This window comes from Alexandromys fortis, unplaced genomic scaffold (genome assembly GCF_014885135.2).
Source record: "Alexandromys fortis isolate MF-2015 unplaced genomic scaffold, M_Fortis_MF-2015_v1.1 scaffold_64, whole genome shotgun sequence".
In the NCBI taxonomy this organism is placed as follows: Eukaryota; Metazoa; Chordata; class Mammalia; order Rodentia; family Cricetidae; genus Alexandromys; species Alexandromys fortis.
Window position 1 is genome coordinate 1,364,930 of NW_026067976.1, and position 16,038 is coordinate 1,380,967.

At 40.7% G+C, this 16,038-nt stretch overlaps 2 protein-coding genes and 1 pseudogene across 2 annotated transcripts; 1 reads left to right on the forward strand and 2 right to left on the reverse strand.

The window, feature by feature from the left end:
- Positions 1-4,180: 4,180 nt before the first annotated feature.
- Positions 4,181-4,546, reverse strand: LOC126510730 (interferon alpha-12-like; annotated as a pseudogene).
- An 866-nt stretch (positions 4,547-5,412) lies between these two features.
- On the forward strand, positions 5,413-5,985 carry LOC126510739 (interferon alpha-12-like). The gene has a single exon (XM_050157413.1). The coding sequence runs from the start codon at positions 5,413-5,415 to the stop codon at positions 5,983-5,985; it is 573 nt and encodes a 190-aa protein (XP_050013370.1).
- Positions 5,986-14,623: 8,638 nt separating this feature from the next.
- Positions 14,624-15,193, reverse strand: LOC126510740 (interferon alpha-12-like). The gene has a single exon (XM_050157414.1). It carries the CDS (start codon positions 15,191-15,193, stop codon positions 14,624-14,626), a length of 570 nt encoding a protein of 189 aa, XP_050013371.1.
- Positions 15,194-16,038: the final 845 nt, after the last annotated feature.

Sequence of the window (16,038 nt, forward strand, 5' to 3'; positions counted from 1 at the left end):
GTCCTGAGCCAAAGTGAAGGGCAATCTCCTGGACTAGGACCCTGCACCTCACTGCTCAGACTCTGCAGTCACAAAGCTCTCACTCATCTTGTCATGAACTCAATCAACATGGCTACATGTTCTATCAACAATGAACAATACTTCTATCTCTCTTTAAAGACACTTGTTCTTCAGCCACCAGATTTATTTATTTATTTATTTATTTATTTATTTATTTATTTATTTTTCTATTCATTAACTATTTGCGTAATGTAGCATGTTTTGTGTTGTAATTTGGTATGTATTTGGATTTTCCATAAATTATTCCTAAATTGATCTGATTTTGTCTCTTCATTCTTTACCTCTTTTCAAAATTTTTAATATTTAAGCTGATATTCTGGTGTAAATATTACATACATGATCAGGAGACAAAGTACTGTGGGTGCATGGAATGATGTATATTCTTCAGACAAATATATAAACCCATTGAATACTTCTCAATCATTGCTTGTAAAATCCTGTCTTTGCGTTTCTCCTACTAATCCCATGCTTCTGTATGGACAGTCATCACACAGTGCAGCAGTAAGTCAGAATGTCTTGCTCCTGTCAGATTGTGACCCCTTCAATCAATTATACCCCTGACTTTACCAGCCTCTGACCACCCTGACTCTGTATCAGAGGAGATCAAGTATTCTACTCTCAGCTTCAAGGAATTTAAACATCTAGGGAAGCTAATGTTAGTGAAGTCATGTACCACAGCATAAAAAGAGAGCACACGGTAGTAAATATCCACCCTGTATACCACTGACGACCTCCCAGAGAGGAAACCTAGCAATCAACCTATTCATGAGAGCCGCTGAAAAAAATCCCTTGGAACCAGTCTAGCCTGGGATTTGAAATATGTATAGACAAATCGTTCAGAAGCCCACAATTGCCTCACAGTTTCCTGTGTTATCTTCTTCATAAAGTTTGCTTTTGTGGTTACTGAATGGACGATTTTTGTACTGTGCAACCCATTTCAAAATCATTCACAAATGAACTTAAAGATTCAAGGAGGAGATTGACTTCTCCACTCCTGAACATTCTTTCAGTCCTGCCTTGTATACATGGTTTGATTTAACCATACACATACTCACCATCATCCCTCCTCAACACTTTTATCTTAGTGAGCATGTAGGCTACAAGTATGTGTTTTCACTGTAAGGTTACAGTAGTGTGAAGAAAATGATCTAATTTCTGCTTAATTGAAATGTCTTCATTTAGCACAATGCTTTCACGACAAATTTGGTGTTTGGATTTAAGGTGAAATTGCCACACCCCAGATGTCTTTAGACCCAGGCTCGGGTGAGCAGCACTGGATTTAGCGCCCTAACACCCTCTATTTCAATGAGACAGATGTCATCATGTTACCCTCAGGATGCACCACAAAATCTGCCTTAAGTTTTAGACTCTGGCATTTTATGCTGAGACTAAGATTGAAAATACCCTTCAGTTACTCTCACAGGTTGCCCTGGAAACAGTGAGAAACACCCAGCAGCAGAAGCCCAAGGTTAACATCTCAAAGATGTCTGCCATGAAGTTGAGGAAGTGAGCATCCTCCTTCAGTTGTATTTATCCTCAGATTTAATAGTACAGCTCAATGTATGGCTCATAGGGAAGATTCTAATACTAAATTAGCATCAATCAGTCAACTGTACCAGAAAACTGAGAACCAAGCCAGGGTACACACCACTGTGTGCTGTATGTTCCCCTAATAATCCAGGCCTAGCCACCGCTCATTGATTAAATGTTGATCACAAAATAGTATTAGATCAAAGAACAAATACTTATCGATTAAATTGATATTAACACAAACTACAAAATTTCCCCATTGATAGAGACAACCCAGTATTTTTTTTATTAGCATCTGGGATTTCTTGACACTCTGACCTGACCATGGGGATCACATCTGAAAACACAGTCCTGTCACATCGACAACTAGACATAGGAGCATTAACCTTCCAGGATTTATGAAACATAAACCCAGAGTACATGACATCCAGTATGAGTTCTGAAGTCATCTAGTGAGCCCTCTCTCGTGGAGTAAGATACAAGAGGGAGGGCTGGGGATGTGGTGTCACTGTACAGCAGAGAGCGCTAATGAATCTGAGAGCTGTTAACTCAGTCTCATGGTGCTGGAGAAGCAACACCTTCCTGGGATCAGACTCTGCACACATACACACCAAGGAGGAACCAGCACTGAGGGTGATTGTCACAGGTTGAATGACACTGTAGACCTCACTATATAAGTGGTGGGCACAAAGGGGGATGTTTGTACTGATCTTGACTTTGAGAGACCAGGGAAGCACAGCCACAAGCCCTGCAGGAATTCATTCCGGAGAGAGAGAAATGACAGAGAACCCCTTGGCCTGTATGAGTCACCTATGGGAATAAAGAGGAAAAACCCCATCTGGTTCTCCATTCTGAAGAGATTGTGCTATGAGGTTCTGCCCAATCCCTGCCCAGTTATGGAAGCAAAGGGACCTGGAGCATCACTTTCCACTTAAAGTAAGCAAGGAAGCAGAGACCCAAATCTTGTCCACCAAATATAAATACTAACTTGTTTTAAATGAAATAACTGTGTGTGTGTGTGTGTGTGTGTGTGTGTGTGTGTGTGTGTATCTATCGGGGGCTGGGAGTGTGTGTCAGTGTGTGTGTCTCTGAATGCATGTACGTGTATGTGTGTGTGTGTGTAGAGCTCCAAGTTCTCCACTAAGCACATGAGGAGGTCAGATGACAATTTTCAGGCATCACTAATCTCTTTCCTTCTTGTTTCCAGGGACTAAAATCAATCCGTAGGCTTCAACAGCGAGATCTTTCCCCCACATACCATTAGAGAATGACAACATGAAAATCTTTGCATGAACTGTTCACACAAATGCAGTATTAACGGCAGTATTAAGACAATTTGAAGAAAATAATCTTAATTTTTAAATACTTGAAAAGTTTAAAAACATACCCTTTCATCAAGGTTCCTTCTTTATTCTTCTCTCACACAGTACATGTCGAGTGCAGATCTCAAGTCTACACTCCTCCCATTACCTACTGTACCTCTTACTCAGACCAACTCTCCTTCATTTCCCTTCATAAAGGCAGGCCTCCCAGGGATATCAACCATAACAGGGCATAACAAAATACAATAAGACTAGGTGCAAACCCTCATATATCAGGCCTGAGTGAGGCAACCACGTAGGAGGAAAAGGGTCCCGAGAGCAGACAAAGGAGTTGGAGACACCCCAATCCCATTGTTAAAAGTCCCACAAAAACATCAACCTAACAAGAATACCATATTCTACTAAGAAGACTTAGTACAGACCCATGCAGACTCCATAACTGACAGTTCAGTCTCTGTGAGTCCCTATGAGACCTGCTTAATAGATTCTGTGTGTTGTGTTCTCCTGGTATCTTGTTCTCTATGGCTCCTACAATCCTTCTTTCCCATCTTCTGTGGGATTCCCCAGGGTTTTTAATTATGGTTATAAATAAATTTTTATCTTTATTACCATGTAATTTATTTAATAATATAAAGAAAATAAATATCACCTGAAATATTAATCCTAAAATTGAATTCAGCACTGTTTAATACAATGTTTTGAAAAAAGGTGCTGAAAATTAATTTAGTAACGAATTAAATGTTTCTATGATTCTTTAGTCAAATTAAAAAGATTCCAAATCACACTTTAGCCACATTTTTAAAATATCGAGCACATCATATAACTATATCATGTTTGTGCATGTTCAAAGTATTGATACGTAGGAGCAGCAGTCTATCATAGAGCACAGAACTTACACTTTATTTATATATTTCCATTAATTTTCAGTATCCTCATCTGAGAGATTTAAATGTTAAGATAAAATGTATTTATATTTACACTTCAATAAACGGATCAATCTTTAAAGCCTCAAATTTATTTAGTTCTATTTTTTTTTAATTTTTGAAGCTAAGACAATCTATGTAGCACTGGATGTCCTGGACCACACTATGTATCTCTGTGGTTTCCAAGCTTCCTTATGTTACGATACTTTAACACAGTTCCTTAACTTGTGGTAAACCTCAACCATAATTTTTTTTGCTACTTCATAACTGTAATTTTGCTTCTGATATGAATAAAAATATAAATATCTTATATTCAGGGAGGTTCCTTTACCACCACCTGCTACATCAGGCTTGCAGGTCATTGAGCTGCTGGTGGAGGCCAGTGCAGAATGTATCTAGGAGGGTTGTCTCCCAAGCAGCAGATGAGTCCTTTGAGCTGAAGAGGATCAGGACCTGCTAGGTCAGCTCCTGCAGGACAGGGATGGCTTGAGTCTTCTGGATCTGCTGGGCATCCACCTTCTCCAGAGGGAATGCAAAGTCCTTTCTGTCCTTGAGGCAGGAGAGAGGGGAGAGTCTCCTCATTTGTGTCAGGAGTGTCAAGGCTCCCTTGGTCCTGAGGTGATGAGTCTGAGGCAGGTCACATCCCAGAGAGCAGGTTGACCAGTAACTCATCAGCACCAGGGTCATCAGGAAGGCACAGGGTCTGGTCATTGTGGATGTTGCAGATGCTGCTGGTCCTCTGAGCTGTTGGTTCTGAATTATCCCTTCTCAGTTCTGTCAAGGCCATCCTGTGTGCATGTGTCTTAAAAGGAGAAACACTAATTTCCATCTTTAATGCCAATAACTTGCTTCCCAATTCTCTTGTCTTGCATTTATTCTTTTCTCCTGTCTGGGCACTTCTTTCTCAATCACTTTTGATTTCTTTATTGCTTTTGTCTGTTTGCATTTGATGTGAGTGTTCATGCATGTTAATCCAGAAGTCAATGGCCAGTTCCTACCTCATCATGCCCTGCTTTCTTTCTCTGATGGGTTCTCTCATTTAAGCTGTAGTTAGATGGCTGAAGCCCAAGAGTCCTGTCTGCTTCTTCTCCCATGTTTCAGGATTACAGTTCTGTGCCTGGATTTCACATGGGCGCTCAGAAACCCACAAGGTACTCAAGCATGTGTTGAAGAAACGTGGAAACAGAGCATTCAATAGATTTTAAGTACAATTATGAATGGAATTCTTCTCATCCTATATATTATATAACTAAATTTTATTTATATATGGATATCCATACTGTAAAGTTAATGTCTTCATTTAGTAGAAACTTATTAAATAACTTTGTTAAGATGAGCAGTGAAAGTGAAAGCAATAATGAAAACCAAAATGGTTGAGAAAAATGCCCAGACTTGATCACAGAATGAATGTAAGAAGTGAAAAGAGAATTGGAAAGAAAGGGGAGGGCATTCAGAAAATGGAAACTAGAGCCTTCTCTTATTTAAGACACATGCATACAGCAGGGTCTCCAGAGAACCTAGAGGGGAAGGTTCAGGACTAACAGCCCAGAGGACCAACAGCATCTGCATCATCTACAATGGCCAGACCCTGTGCTTTCCTGATGGCCCTGGTGCTGATGAGTTACTGGTCAACCTGCTCTCTGGGATGTGACCTGCCTCAGACTCATAACCTCAGGAACAAGGGAGCCTTGACACTCCTGACACAAATGAGGAGACTCTCCCCTCTCTCCTGCCTCAAGGACAGAAAGGACTTTGCATTCCCTCTGGAGAAGGTGGATGCCCAGCAGATCCAGAAGGCTCAAGCCATCCCTGTCCTGCAGGAACTGACCCAGCAGGTCCTCATCCTCTTCAGCTCAGAGAACTCATCTGCTGCTTGGGAGACAACCCTCCTAGACACATTCTGCACTGGCCTCCACCAGCAGCTCAATGACCTGGAGGCCTGTCTGATGCAGCAGGTGGGGGTGCAGGAATCTCCCCTGAACCAGGAAGACTCCCTGGTTGCTGTGAGGAAATACTTCCACAGGATCTCTGCCTACCTGAGAGAGAAGAAACACAGTCCCTGTGCCTGGGAGGTGGTCAGAGCAGAAGTCTGGAGAGCCCTGTCTTCCTCAGCCAAGTCGCTAGCAAGATTGAGCGTGAAGACGGAGTAAGTCTTGAGCCAAAGAGGAGAAGATCTCCTGGACTAGGATGCTGAAACTCACCTCACCAAACCTGCTCTCTCAGTGACATCACTCATTTTCACATCCTTCAGTCATCCTTCCTGGATGTTTCATCAGTTATGAACAAGACTGTGTGTATCCTAGGGACATTAGCTTCTAGATTCATCCTGTTATTTGTATTTATGTGTATAACTATTTATTAATTTAACTGTGAAAGTTAAATTTTAATACATGTGAAAATTGTACATATTATTTAATAGAACAAAACATTTTTAGTATTTTTTTAAATTATTTTTCTGTGTTTTTTCAATTTTTATTATACTAATCTTATTTTGAGTATGTACTGTATGTGGCATAAAATTGTGACTCAGTGGAATTGAAGATTGTGAGCATTTTATTATTATGTGAGGCTGTAGGGAAAACTTGCCAAGTTATGAATTGAACATCACTGCAATAAGTTCAAAGAGAAGCAAAACGTGGCTCTTGGGTATGTGAACACAATGTTCTTCAGAGTTTGGACTCAAGATTTAAAATTTTAAATGTCTGTATACTTTGTTCCTCAACCAATAAAATCTCAATTGTAAAAGAATTAAAAAGAATACACCAGCTTGCTTCTTAAGTCCAATTGCTTGGAAAATCTTTTCTCAACCCTTTACTCTGTGGTAATATCTATCTTTGATACTGAGGTGTGTTTCTTGTATACACCAGAATGAGGGATCCTCTTTGCCCAACCATTCCTTCATCTGTTTCTTTAATTGGGGAAATTGAGTCCATTGATTTTGAGAGATGCCAATGACTGATAATTCCTGCTGTTGCTGGTGGTGCTGGTAGTGTGTGTGTGTGTGTTAGTGTGTGTGTGTGTATACATGTGCATGCCTGTGCGTGTATGTGTGTGAGTGTGTGTAGCCACACTAATATTTTGTTCCCTGAAATAATCAATAAATTTTCATTGATACAGTTCGTCTTTGAGGATATAATGAAGGTTTAAGTTCTCTGTGAACACTGCTCTCATGACAATCAACCCCCAGCACAGAAAATCTCAAGTAACATCTTATATCCAAATCACATTATACAGGTAAAATCTAAACTTTGTATTCCAAATGCTTAGGATCTCAGATGCTATGCCACGAGTACTATTAAAATTATACCAATTTTTAAAATAATTTTATCAGCATTTAATGTTTATCCTTATGCACAGGACATTGTAATATGGTTCGGTACCTACAAACAATGTTTGTATCAAATCAGATAGAGGCAGTTCTAGCATCTCAACATCTCACACTGTGTGTGGTAACAAACTTTAAAGACTTAGTCCTCATTTTGTAAGTTATGTATTAGTTTAGTTTAATTAAATGGAGCAGATAATTGTTATAATGTTCAGATTATATAAAAGGTCTTCTGTGTAAGAGAACATTAGAGTCCCTATTTTCTCACCTCCAAACTGTATCTAATGGAGTATTTGCTTTTCTGCTGTTGATAACATTAGTTTCTTCTACTTTTTAGGGTACACTGTTATCAGATACTTTGGCAACATGTTCTCTCATCTCTCTATGTCTAGCAACCCTGGTGATTGTTTTCTTAGCTGTGTAGACCTTTAGTGCCTGTTTATCCCCCTCAAAATCCATGGTCTTCTGATGCCTCTGTCTTAGAATCCTTATCCAAGAAGTCTGCGTGTCTGTATTTGTTTAAATCCATGTAGGCAACTTGACTGAAGTTGGAATTTCAAATATTAGGAAGGTGAAAGAAATGTGTGGATCTGCTAAGCATTTATTGCAGGGCTGGTCTAGTGACAGCGGAACCTTAATTTGTGTCTCTGTCTAAAAGTTCGTTTCTCCTCCGTTACCAGAACACAGCTTTGTAGATTGAAATTGTGATGGATCTCAATGTTCTACATTCAGAACGTTCCATGTTGTCCTCCTCCCAGATGGCCTGGAACACTCATCCTGAGTAACCTTGTAGTTACGTAGAGTTGAGCTTGTAGGATCTCCCATGTCAGGGTTGTGCTCTCTCAACTGTTTAACAAGATTTTTGTCCTGAGCTTCAGGTAGCTCACCTGTAATATGGGAGGAGATGGTACCTTTTTTTGTGACTTTTGTATACTCTGAATGTGAATGTTAATATTCTTAAGGTGAGAGGAATTTTAACATTCATTTCATTTAACAAGTACTTTATGATGTTTGTCTTCATTATCTCAAATGAGAATAATATAATAATTCCAGTATCTCTTCATTCAAAAGTCTCATTTGCGATGAAGACACCTCATGTGTGCTTTGAAGCTCTCTCCTTACACAGTAAAAATTCATCAATTTTAAGACTTCTATTTCTGTCTTTATAGCATCTCTTCATTGAGTTCTTCTTTCATGGCATGGGCTATTTTCTCATTTTATTTATAATATTTGTGCATAATCTTGTAGCTACCTCTGTCTCTAACTATTTCTTTCAAATATTTTTCAAACATTTGTCCCTGGAGCTCTGTAATTCTCTCTCTCTCTCTCTCTCTCTCTCTCTCTCTCTCTCTCTCTCTCTCTCTGTGTGTGTGTGTGTGTGTGTGTGTGCAATATCAGAGTGACTTACAGACTGTGGTCCAGCTAATCCAAAAGTGGTTACCAATGTATGGAAGGTGCAAGAATTGAGCAGCTGTTCACTCCACATGCTAGATGTCCTAAGTGGTCTTTACTATATGCAGGAATTTAAAGAAGTAGGCTCTAAAGCTAGTGAAGGAACACACTTGCTATAAGAAGAGAGAATGCAGAAGCTTTCTTCCCTCATGTCCTTATATAGGCTTCCAACAGAAAGCATGGTCCAGATTATAGTTGTGTCTTCACTTCTCAAAAGATCTCAATTAAAGATGCATCTTCCCACTTCAAATATTCATCTTAAAGATCCTGATTATAAGTGAATATTCGCAATCCAAATTAAGCAAAAATCCATCACAAGTGTGCTCCTATGCCTGTGCTTTCAGGAGTTTTTTTTGGGGGGGTCAGTTAATTCCAGATGTAGTCAAGTTGACAATCAAGAAATTCCATCACAAATTCCAAGGACAGTCAATCTAACTACAATGGTGAACCCTAGCTTAAGTGAGAGAACCTGTCACAGAATATGAAATGGAGAGAGACGAAGGTAAAAACTTGACATTGGTTGACATTTGGCTCCACTGTCTGTACATACAAGATACAAATACACAAACATTTTAATGCAGTAGGGCTTATATAATCTAAAACAATATCGCAAGTATGTCACAGTTAATTTAAATTAAATTTACTTATTATTCACAAAACGAGCACAATGACTACACCAATAATGAAAGAACTGGTGGAAGCATCACTGTCCTCAGCTTCACAGTTTGTTACAGAACTACAGCAATAGCAACCTCTCCAGACTGGAATAAGAGCAGACTGTTTGATCAATGGAATAGAATTGAAGATCTAGACAGAAGGTCATACAGCTCTGGGAACTGGTTTTTATGAAGAATACAAAAATGCACACTGGAAATAAAAAATAATCTTCCACAAATGATGGTAGTCCAACTGGATAGTTACATGGACAAAAATGAAAATCAATCCATATTCATCATCCTGTAAACTCAACTCCATAGGATCAAGGGCCCCAATATACGACTTGGTACATGGAAAGTGATTAAGGAGATGGCGGGAGATAAGCTTGAACTCATAGCCACATGAGAGGGCTTTCTGCACAGGACACTGAAAGCAGAAGTCCGATGACCAACAGTTACTAAATGAGGCCTCATGAAGCTGAAAAGCTTCTGTGTGACAAAGGATGCCATTTTTATTTTATTTTATTTTATTTTTTTTGAGACGGGGTTTGTCTGCAGCCTTGGTACCTGTCCTGAAACTCACTCTGTAAACCAGGTTGGACTCAAATTCATGGAGATCTGCCTGCCTCTGCCTCCCACGTGCTGGGATTAAAGGTGTGTACTACCATCGCCCGCTGCAATTTTGGTTTCTACAAACACAGCGATCTGAAATTAGTACATGGCCATTGATAAGATGCGAGCTTGTCCGTCTGCATCCACACATACACAGAGTTGCTCGGTCCTACACTGTATGCTCACCTCCTATGTGTGTTAAAGACCCATTGCTTAGGGAATATGGCACTAAGCAGGTACCAGGACGGGGATATTGAATATGAAGATGCATAGACTAACAAGACAGAAACCATAAGACAGTACTGGGAAGATATTCCAGGGATTATGAAACCCTGAAATCACACGTGTTTATTTTTCCACAGCTTTTATACCCATAGTAAAAAAAAATCCACTGGGGAAGAAGGTAACAAAAAATTTTATTAACATGACACAAAGTATAACTCACACAATCAATGACCTTATCGCTCTGAGACTCAAATCCTTAGCATTCTGTCATCTAGGTAGCTAAGGTGCTCTAAGTCACTTGTCATGAAGATCACCCTTCTGTAGGTGACCTCATAGTTACAATAGAAGGAGCAGAAGTTCATTCGCATGTCCTGACCACCCATCAGGATGGCACTGAACTATCTTAAGTTCAAAAGAGGCAGGCAACCATCTCCTGAGTTAGGAGGTGCAATTATGCCTGTCAGTCTCCAAACTCTCTGACCAGCACACAGGTAGAAATGGGCCTACATTTTTTCTGCCTCCACACTCACTGATTTGGCAAGGCTACTGGTCAGATCGTCGGAGTGGACCATCTCCCTTTGTTCTTGTGTCTCCACGTCTTGCTCTACATCACTGGGCAGTGGTCACTGCAACTCTGGAATCAGCAGACACAGAGGACTGCTATGGAGTTCCCACTCTCACTCCGGAAGCGTGACGAACTCGGCTGTCTCCAATTTGCATGGTATTGCCATCCCTGGCTGTCTCTTCATGGAGGGCTGTGTGATGTTCCCTGCCTCCCAGGGCCATTCTCACATGGACCAGATGTTGCTACTCGGACTCAGAGAACGTTGAATAGAGTTCAGTCAGGTATGCTGGAGAGATAGCTTAGCAGTCTCATAGCTCACAACATGTCCCGTCTCAGTCCTTCCGCCCTGCCTCTAGGTTCCCCAATTCTGTGAACAAAAAAAAAATAGCTATCCAAGATGTGAAAAACTAAAGAGCTATACATATGTTCATGGCAAGATAATAGAATGGGGCTGCTTAATAGTATTTTATCCCATTACATAAGCATAAAGATGATGAAAATTACTTTAAATTACCTTAAAATAAGCACCAAGGAATGGAGACAGAGAGCTGTATCTAAAAGATGCGGCACAATCACACAGCCCAGTTCTTCCAATAACCATACTCACTTCCTGAGCCTTCTCTAATTTCAAACTCTGCCGCTCGCCTTGGAATCGCTCAGTTATCCCCAATACACATCCCACCCTGCCTGTCCCTGTAATATCAAAAAGTCCCTTAGCTATGCCTGTGCTCCCCCTGAGGACTCCAGCAGGGCAGTACTCCTGTGAGCATGTGTCTCATCCAAAGTGAAGGTGACAACTTCCTCCTGGCCATGGCGTCAAGAGGAGGACCCGTCAGCAGGGAGGAATTTTCAACTGACAAGTTACTCTTAAGAAGGAGTTGATGAACCTATAAGATTTCCTTGGCAAAAGTACCTACAGATGGGAATTGTCTTTCTCCTTCCATGTGTCCTGCAAAGGGGCTGATGGGTCCGAGATGCTCTGGGCTGTTGAGCTGTGCCCTTGCAAAACACAGACCTTGCTCCAGTAGGAATAAGAACTAGTTTATTCCACACCAGTTAAACTCTTAGTTGTGAGTGACCATGGCGTAGAACACAGATTCGTGTTACCCCAAGTGGTGTGTTCTATTGTGGAAGAGGCAACCCGAACTTTTGAAGTCACTTGTCAAGACAGTCATAGGTCAGTGCATTTACCCAGCCCATTGTTGCTGGTCTCAATAGGCAGAACAGCAGATGAAGGAGCTCTTCTATGGGTTGACTCTATGCTACAGCATTCCTAGATGGGGGCATGGTTTGCTCAGCTACATTCCAAATGCTTTACTTACTGCTCAAAACAATGTGAGGTCAGACATGGAGCTACTTTTCCGGAAAACTTCCTCCTCCAGAGAACTTCCTTTATAGTAGGTAGAGGGGAAAAAATCTCTTAGTAACTATTTGTGCACTTTGAGCTGTCCATCGTCCAGAAGACATGAACAGTGTGAACCTGGGAGCATGTTCCCTCCCTCAGATAAGAAGAGGAGGAAATCGAATCTTCAAAACAGATGTCTGTTCTTCTGAGGAAAAGCCCATTTGATCTGAGGAGAAAACTACTAGGAAGAAGAAATCTGCGGAAAACATGCCAGAGTGAAGCTGGTACTTCTTTGTTGGTAATTGCCAAAAGGGGGCGGTCCTTATCTCTGTATGCCAGCTCTGCTCAGTTTCCTTCTCTCTCTCTCTCTCTCTCTCTCTCTCTCTCTCTCTCTCTCTNTCTCTCTCTCTCTCTCTCTCTCTCTCTCTCTCTCTCTCTCTCTCTCTCTCTCTCTCTCTCTCTCTCTCTCTCTCTCTGCCATAGACATCATTAGGTCATTAGAATAACACTCTCAGTTCCAAAAATGTGAGAAAATTCTCTCGCACGAGAACTTTTTACAAACCTCGAGTTGCTTCGTTTTTGGTTTCACTTGTGGTTATGCATTTTCAGGAAAAAAAAATGATCACCGGAAATCCAGACGTAAGAGATAGCAGTTGTCTACTGAACAGAGTTGGTTAATGAGGACAGAATGAGGAGCACACACTGGGGCTTTCCACATCAGGGAGCAGGAAACCAGGGCTATGAGGCTGAAAAATGGAGTCTGGAAAGCAGGGAGGTACTGGGAGTGAGTGTATCAGAAAGAAAGCTGTGTGCACACGTATGTGTGATATTATATATAGTATGTGCTGCCGTTAAACAGTGCATCGTGTGTAATACATGTGCTTATATATACGGCCACTCTCAGTGTTGGTCTAGGACACTGATCCCTATCTAATGTATTCCTTATTGAGTATTGATTTCCGTGATTGATCTTCAGTTCCAAGGGGTCTCATTGTAGAGATATTCAGGAGATTGTGATAGACAGCAAAGGCTCTCAGCGCGTCAACTGTCTGTTCTTTTCCATGAGCTCTTTCCCTCCTTGAGGTGTTGGTTGGATGGTAGAAGTGTCCATCTCTGCTTTCTCTCTCTTATCCACTCTCCTAGAAAGAAAACCCTAACGCTGGCTTGTGGCCATGAACAAAAAAATACGATTTCACTGAAAATGAAATCTAAAAAAAGAAACTGGCGTGCCATCCAAATGAGCAGAGATAATATTAGCTATTAAGACTCAGTGGAAAAGAGCTATGTTGATTAAATAAAATAATGATATGGAAGTAACTATATTGTCAAGGGATCTGCAGACTCAATGGAATCCAAACCAAAATTTAAATAATGTTTCTCCCAGAAGTTTTACTTGGAAAACACGTGGACCTATGAATAAAAGCAGTGCTGTATTGGTAATGTCACCATACCTGATTTCAGATTACAGCATGTGTCTAAGAGAGTGTTACTGCGGGATTACTACCCCTACCACAGGAGCCTCCTGCAGCAGATGGCAATGAACGCAGAAACCAACAAGTGGTCACGGAGCAGAAAATACAGGGCTGACTTCCTGGCCCTGAGCATCATTGCAGAAGAGGGAGCAGAAGGATTGTAAGATCCAGAGGCTGTGCATGACTACAGCAAAGCAGTGCTCTTGGACCAGCACGGGAGCTGCACAGATGAACCGAGAGTGGCTGAGACTGAATGAACAAGACCAAGCCAGACAACATCCCAGCTTGGAAAACACAGGAAATCCCACTTGTAGCTGAGCAACTATGCCAACTGGTGGCTGCTGAGAGAGAGATTTAGTTGTCCTCAGGGTTGGGGCACCAGACAGAGGCTACCTAAGCTAAACTCCAGGAGAAGGTCCTGTGTGCATGCACAGCTAGAAGGACTAAGAAGGAGAATTAGGAAAAGGGAGAGGAAGAGGAGGAGTAGATTAGGAGACAAACCCATGAAATTGAGAGAGGATATTGGTATTTTAAAGTATAATTTTTATGATGAAGAATATAAGATGAAAAACATTGGAAAAATAAAAAAGAGAATAAACAGTCTATAGTGTTTTATACAGCAAATTCAAATTAAATACAGAATAATTTAATTACATATGATGATTCCCTACAGTAAAGACAATATAAACCCAACAGATTTAGCTTAAATAAATAATATTATGTGAATAGTAAAATGAATAAAAACCTATATATGCAGACATGCCCAAATTGATGAAGGAATAAATTTCTTTACATATAGTCTTTAAAACTTTTTGAAAACATGTAAAGAATAAAAAAGACAAACCAGATTCATTTCACAACAATTTTTAGAACAAAGATAATAAAGTGTTACTGACTCAAAATATATAAATCTGTATAAAATTATAATAGTAAGTTAAATCACATAAATAAATTTGAATGGACGAAAAACAGATATCTTAGAGCTAGGCACACTATTACTCATTGCAGCTGAAGCACCCAGGCAGGTGGAGTCAGTTCCTGCCAAAATGTCTGAGATTTTTTTTGAGATGGCAGAATCTGCCCAGTGAGGTACAGGGTCCTAGTCCAGGGGAGTCCTCTTCACTTTGGCTCAGGACTCACTCCTCCTCACTCAATCTTGACAGCAACTTGGCTGAGGAAGACAGGGCTCTCCAGACTTCTGCTCTCACCACCTCCCAGGCACAGGGACTGTGTTTCTTCTCTCTCAGGTAAGCAGAGATCCTGTGGAAGTATTTCCTCACAGCAACCAGGGAGTCTTCCTGGCTCAGGGGAGGTTCTTGTACCCCTACCTCGTGCATAAGACAGGCCTGCAGTTCCTTGAGCTGCTGGTGGAGGCCAGTGCAGAATGTATCTAGGAGGGTTGTCTCCCAAGCAACAGATGAGTTCTCTGAGTTGAATAGGATGAAGACCTTCTGGGTCAGCACCTGCAGGGCAGGGATGGCTTGAGCCTTCTGGATCTGCTGGACATCCACGTTCTTCAGAGGGAATGCAAAGTCCTTTCTGTCCTTGAGGCAGGAGAGAGGGGAGAGTCTCCTCATTTGTTTCAGGATTGTCAAGATGTCCTTGTTCCTGAGGTGATGTTTCTGAGGCAGGTTACACCCTAGAGAGTAGGTTGACCAGTAGCTCATCACCACCAGAGCCATCAGGAAAGCCCAGGGTCTGGCCATTGTGGATGTTGCAGATGCTGCTGGTCCTGAACCTTCTCCTCTAGGTTCTCTGAAGATCATCATTTGTGCATCTGTCTTAAGTAGGGCAAACACTAGTTTCCACATTCTGAATGCCCTCCCCTTCTCCACAATTCTCTTTTCGCTTTTCTTCATTCGTTCTCAGCTGTGTCTGGGCATTTATCTCAACCATTTTTATTTTCGTTACTGCTTCCTCTTTCATTGCTCTCCTAAACAAATCTCTATCAGAGGTTTTCTTGCCCTGAGTAAAATTGTCATTAACTATTAACCACACATATTCATTCAACTTTTGATATTTACACACAAAATTCAATGATAAATTTCTTCTAATACTTGTCATAAAAAGATTTTGAAATTCAGTTTGTAATTAAATTTTCTGTTGTTATTTATATCAAATACATACTTTTCAATTATAATTTAAGGTATGATGCAAATTCGTGGTTTCTAAATTTATCATATTAATGTAATGGGACACTAAGTTTTTCCAATGTTTTAGAGAAAAAAAATATTTTTTCAAATTGCCCTTATTAACTTTAATACTGATTAATATGTATGTTTGATTTATTCATTACTGTATATTGGCTATTTATTCAATGATTGCCATGCCGTCATGAGTTTCAATATGTGAAGGTTTGCTGTCCAAGTTTGATGAGCTGAATTTGATTCCAGGAACCCGTGGTTAAAGAAGAGATCTGAGCCCTGTAGTTTGTCCTCTGCCCACCACGTTCATGATGTGGCCATCTTGAGGCTGCTCACACACACACTCACACACACTCAAACACACACATATATGTACACACTCTCACACATACATACACACAAACATG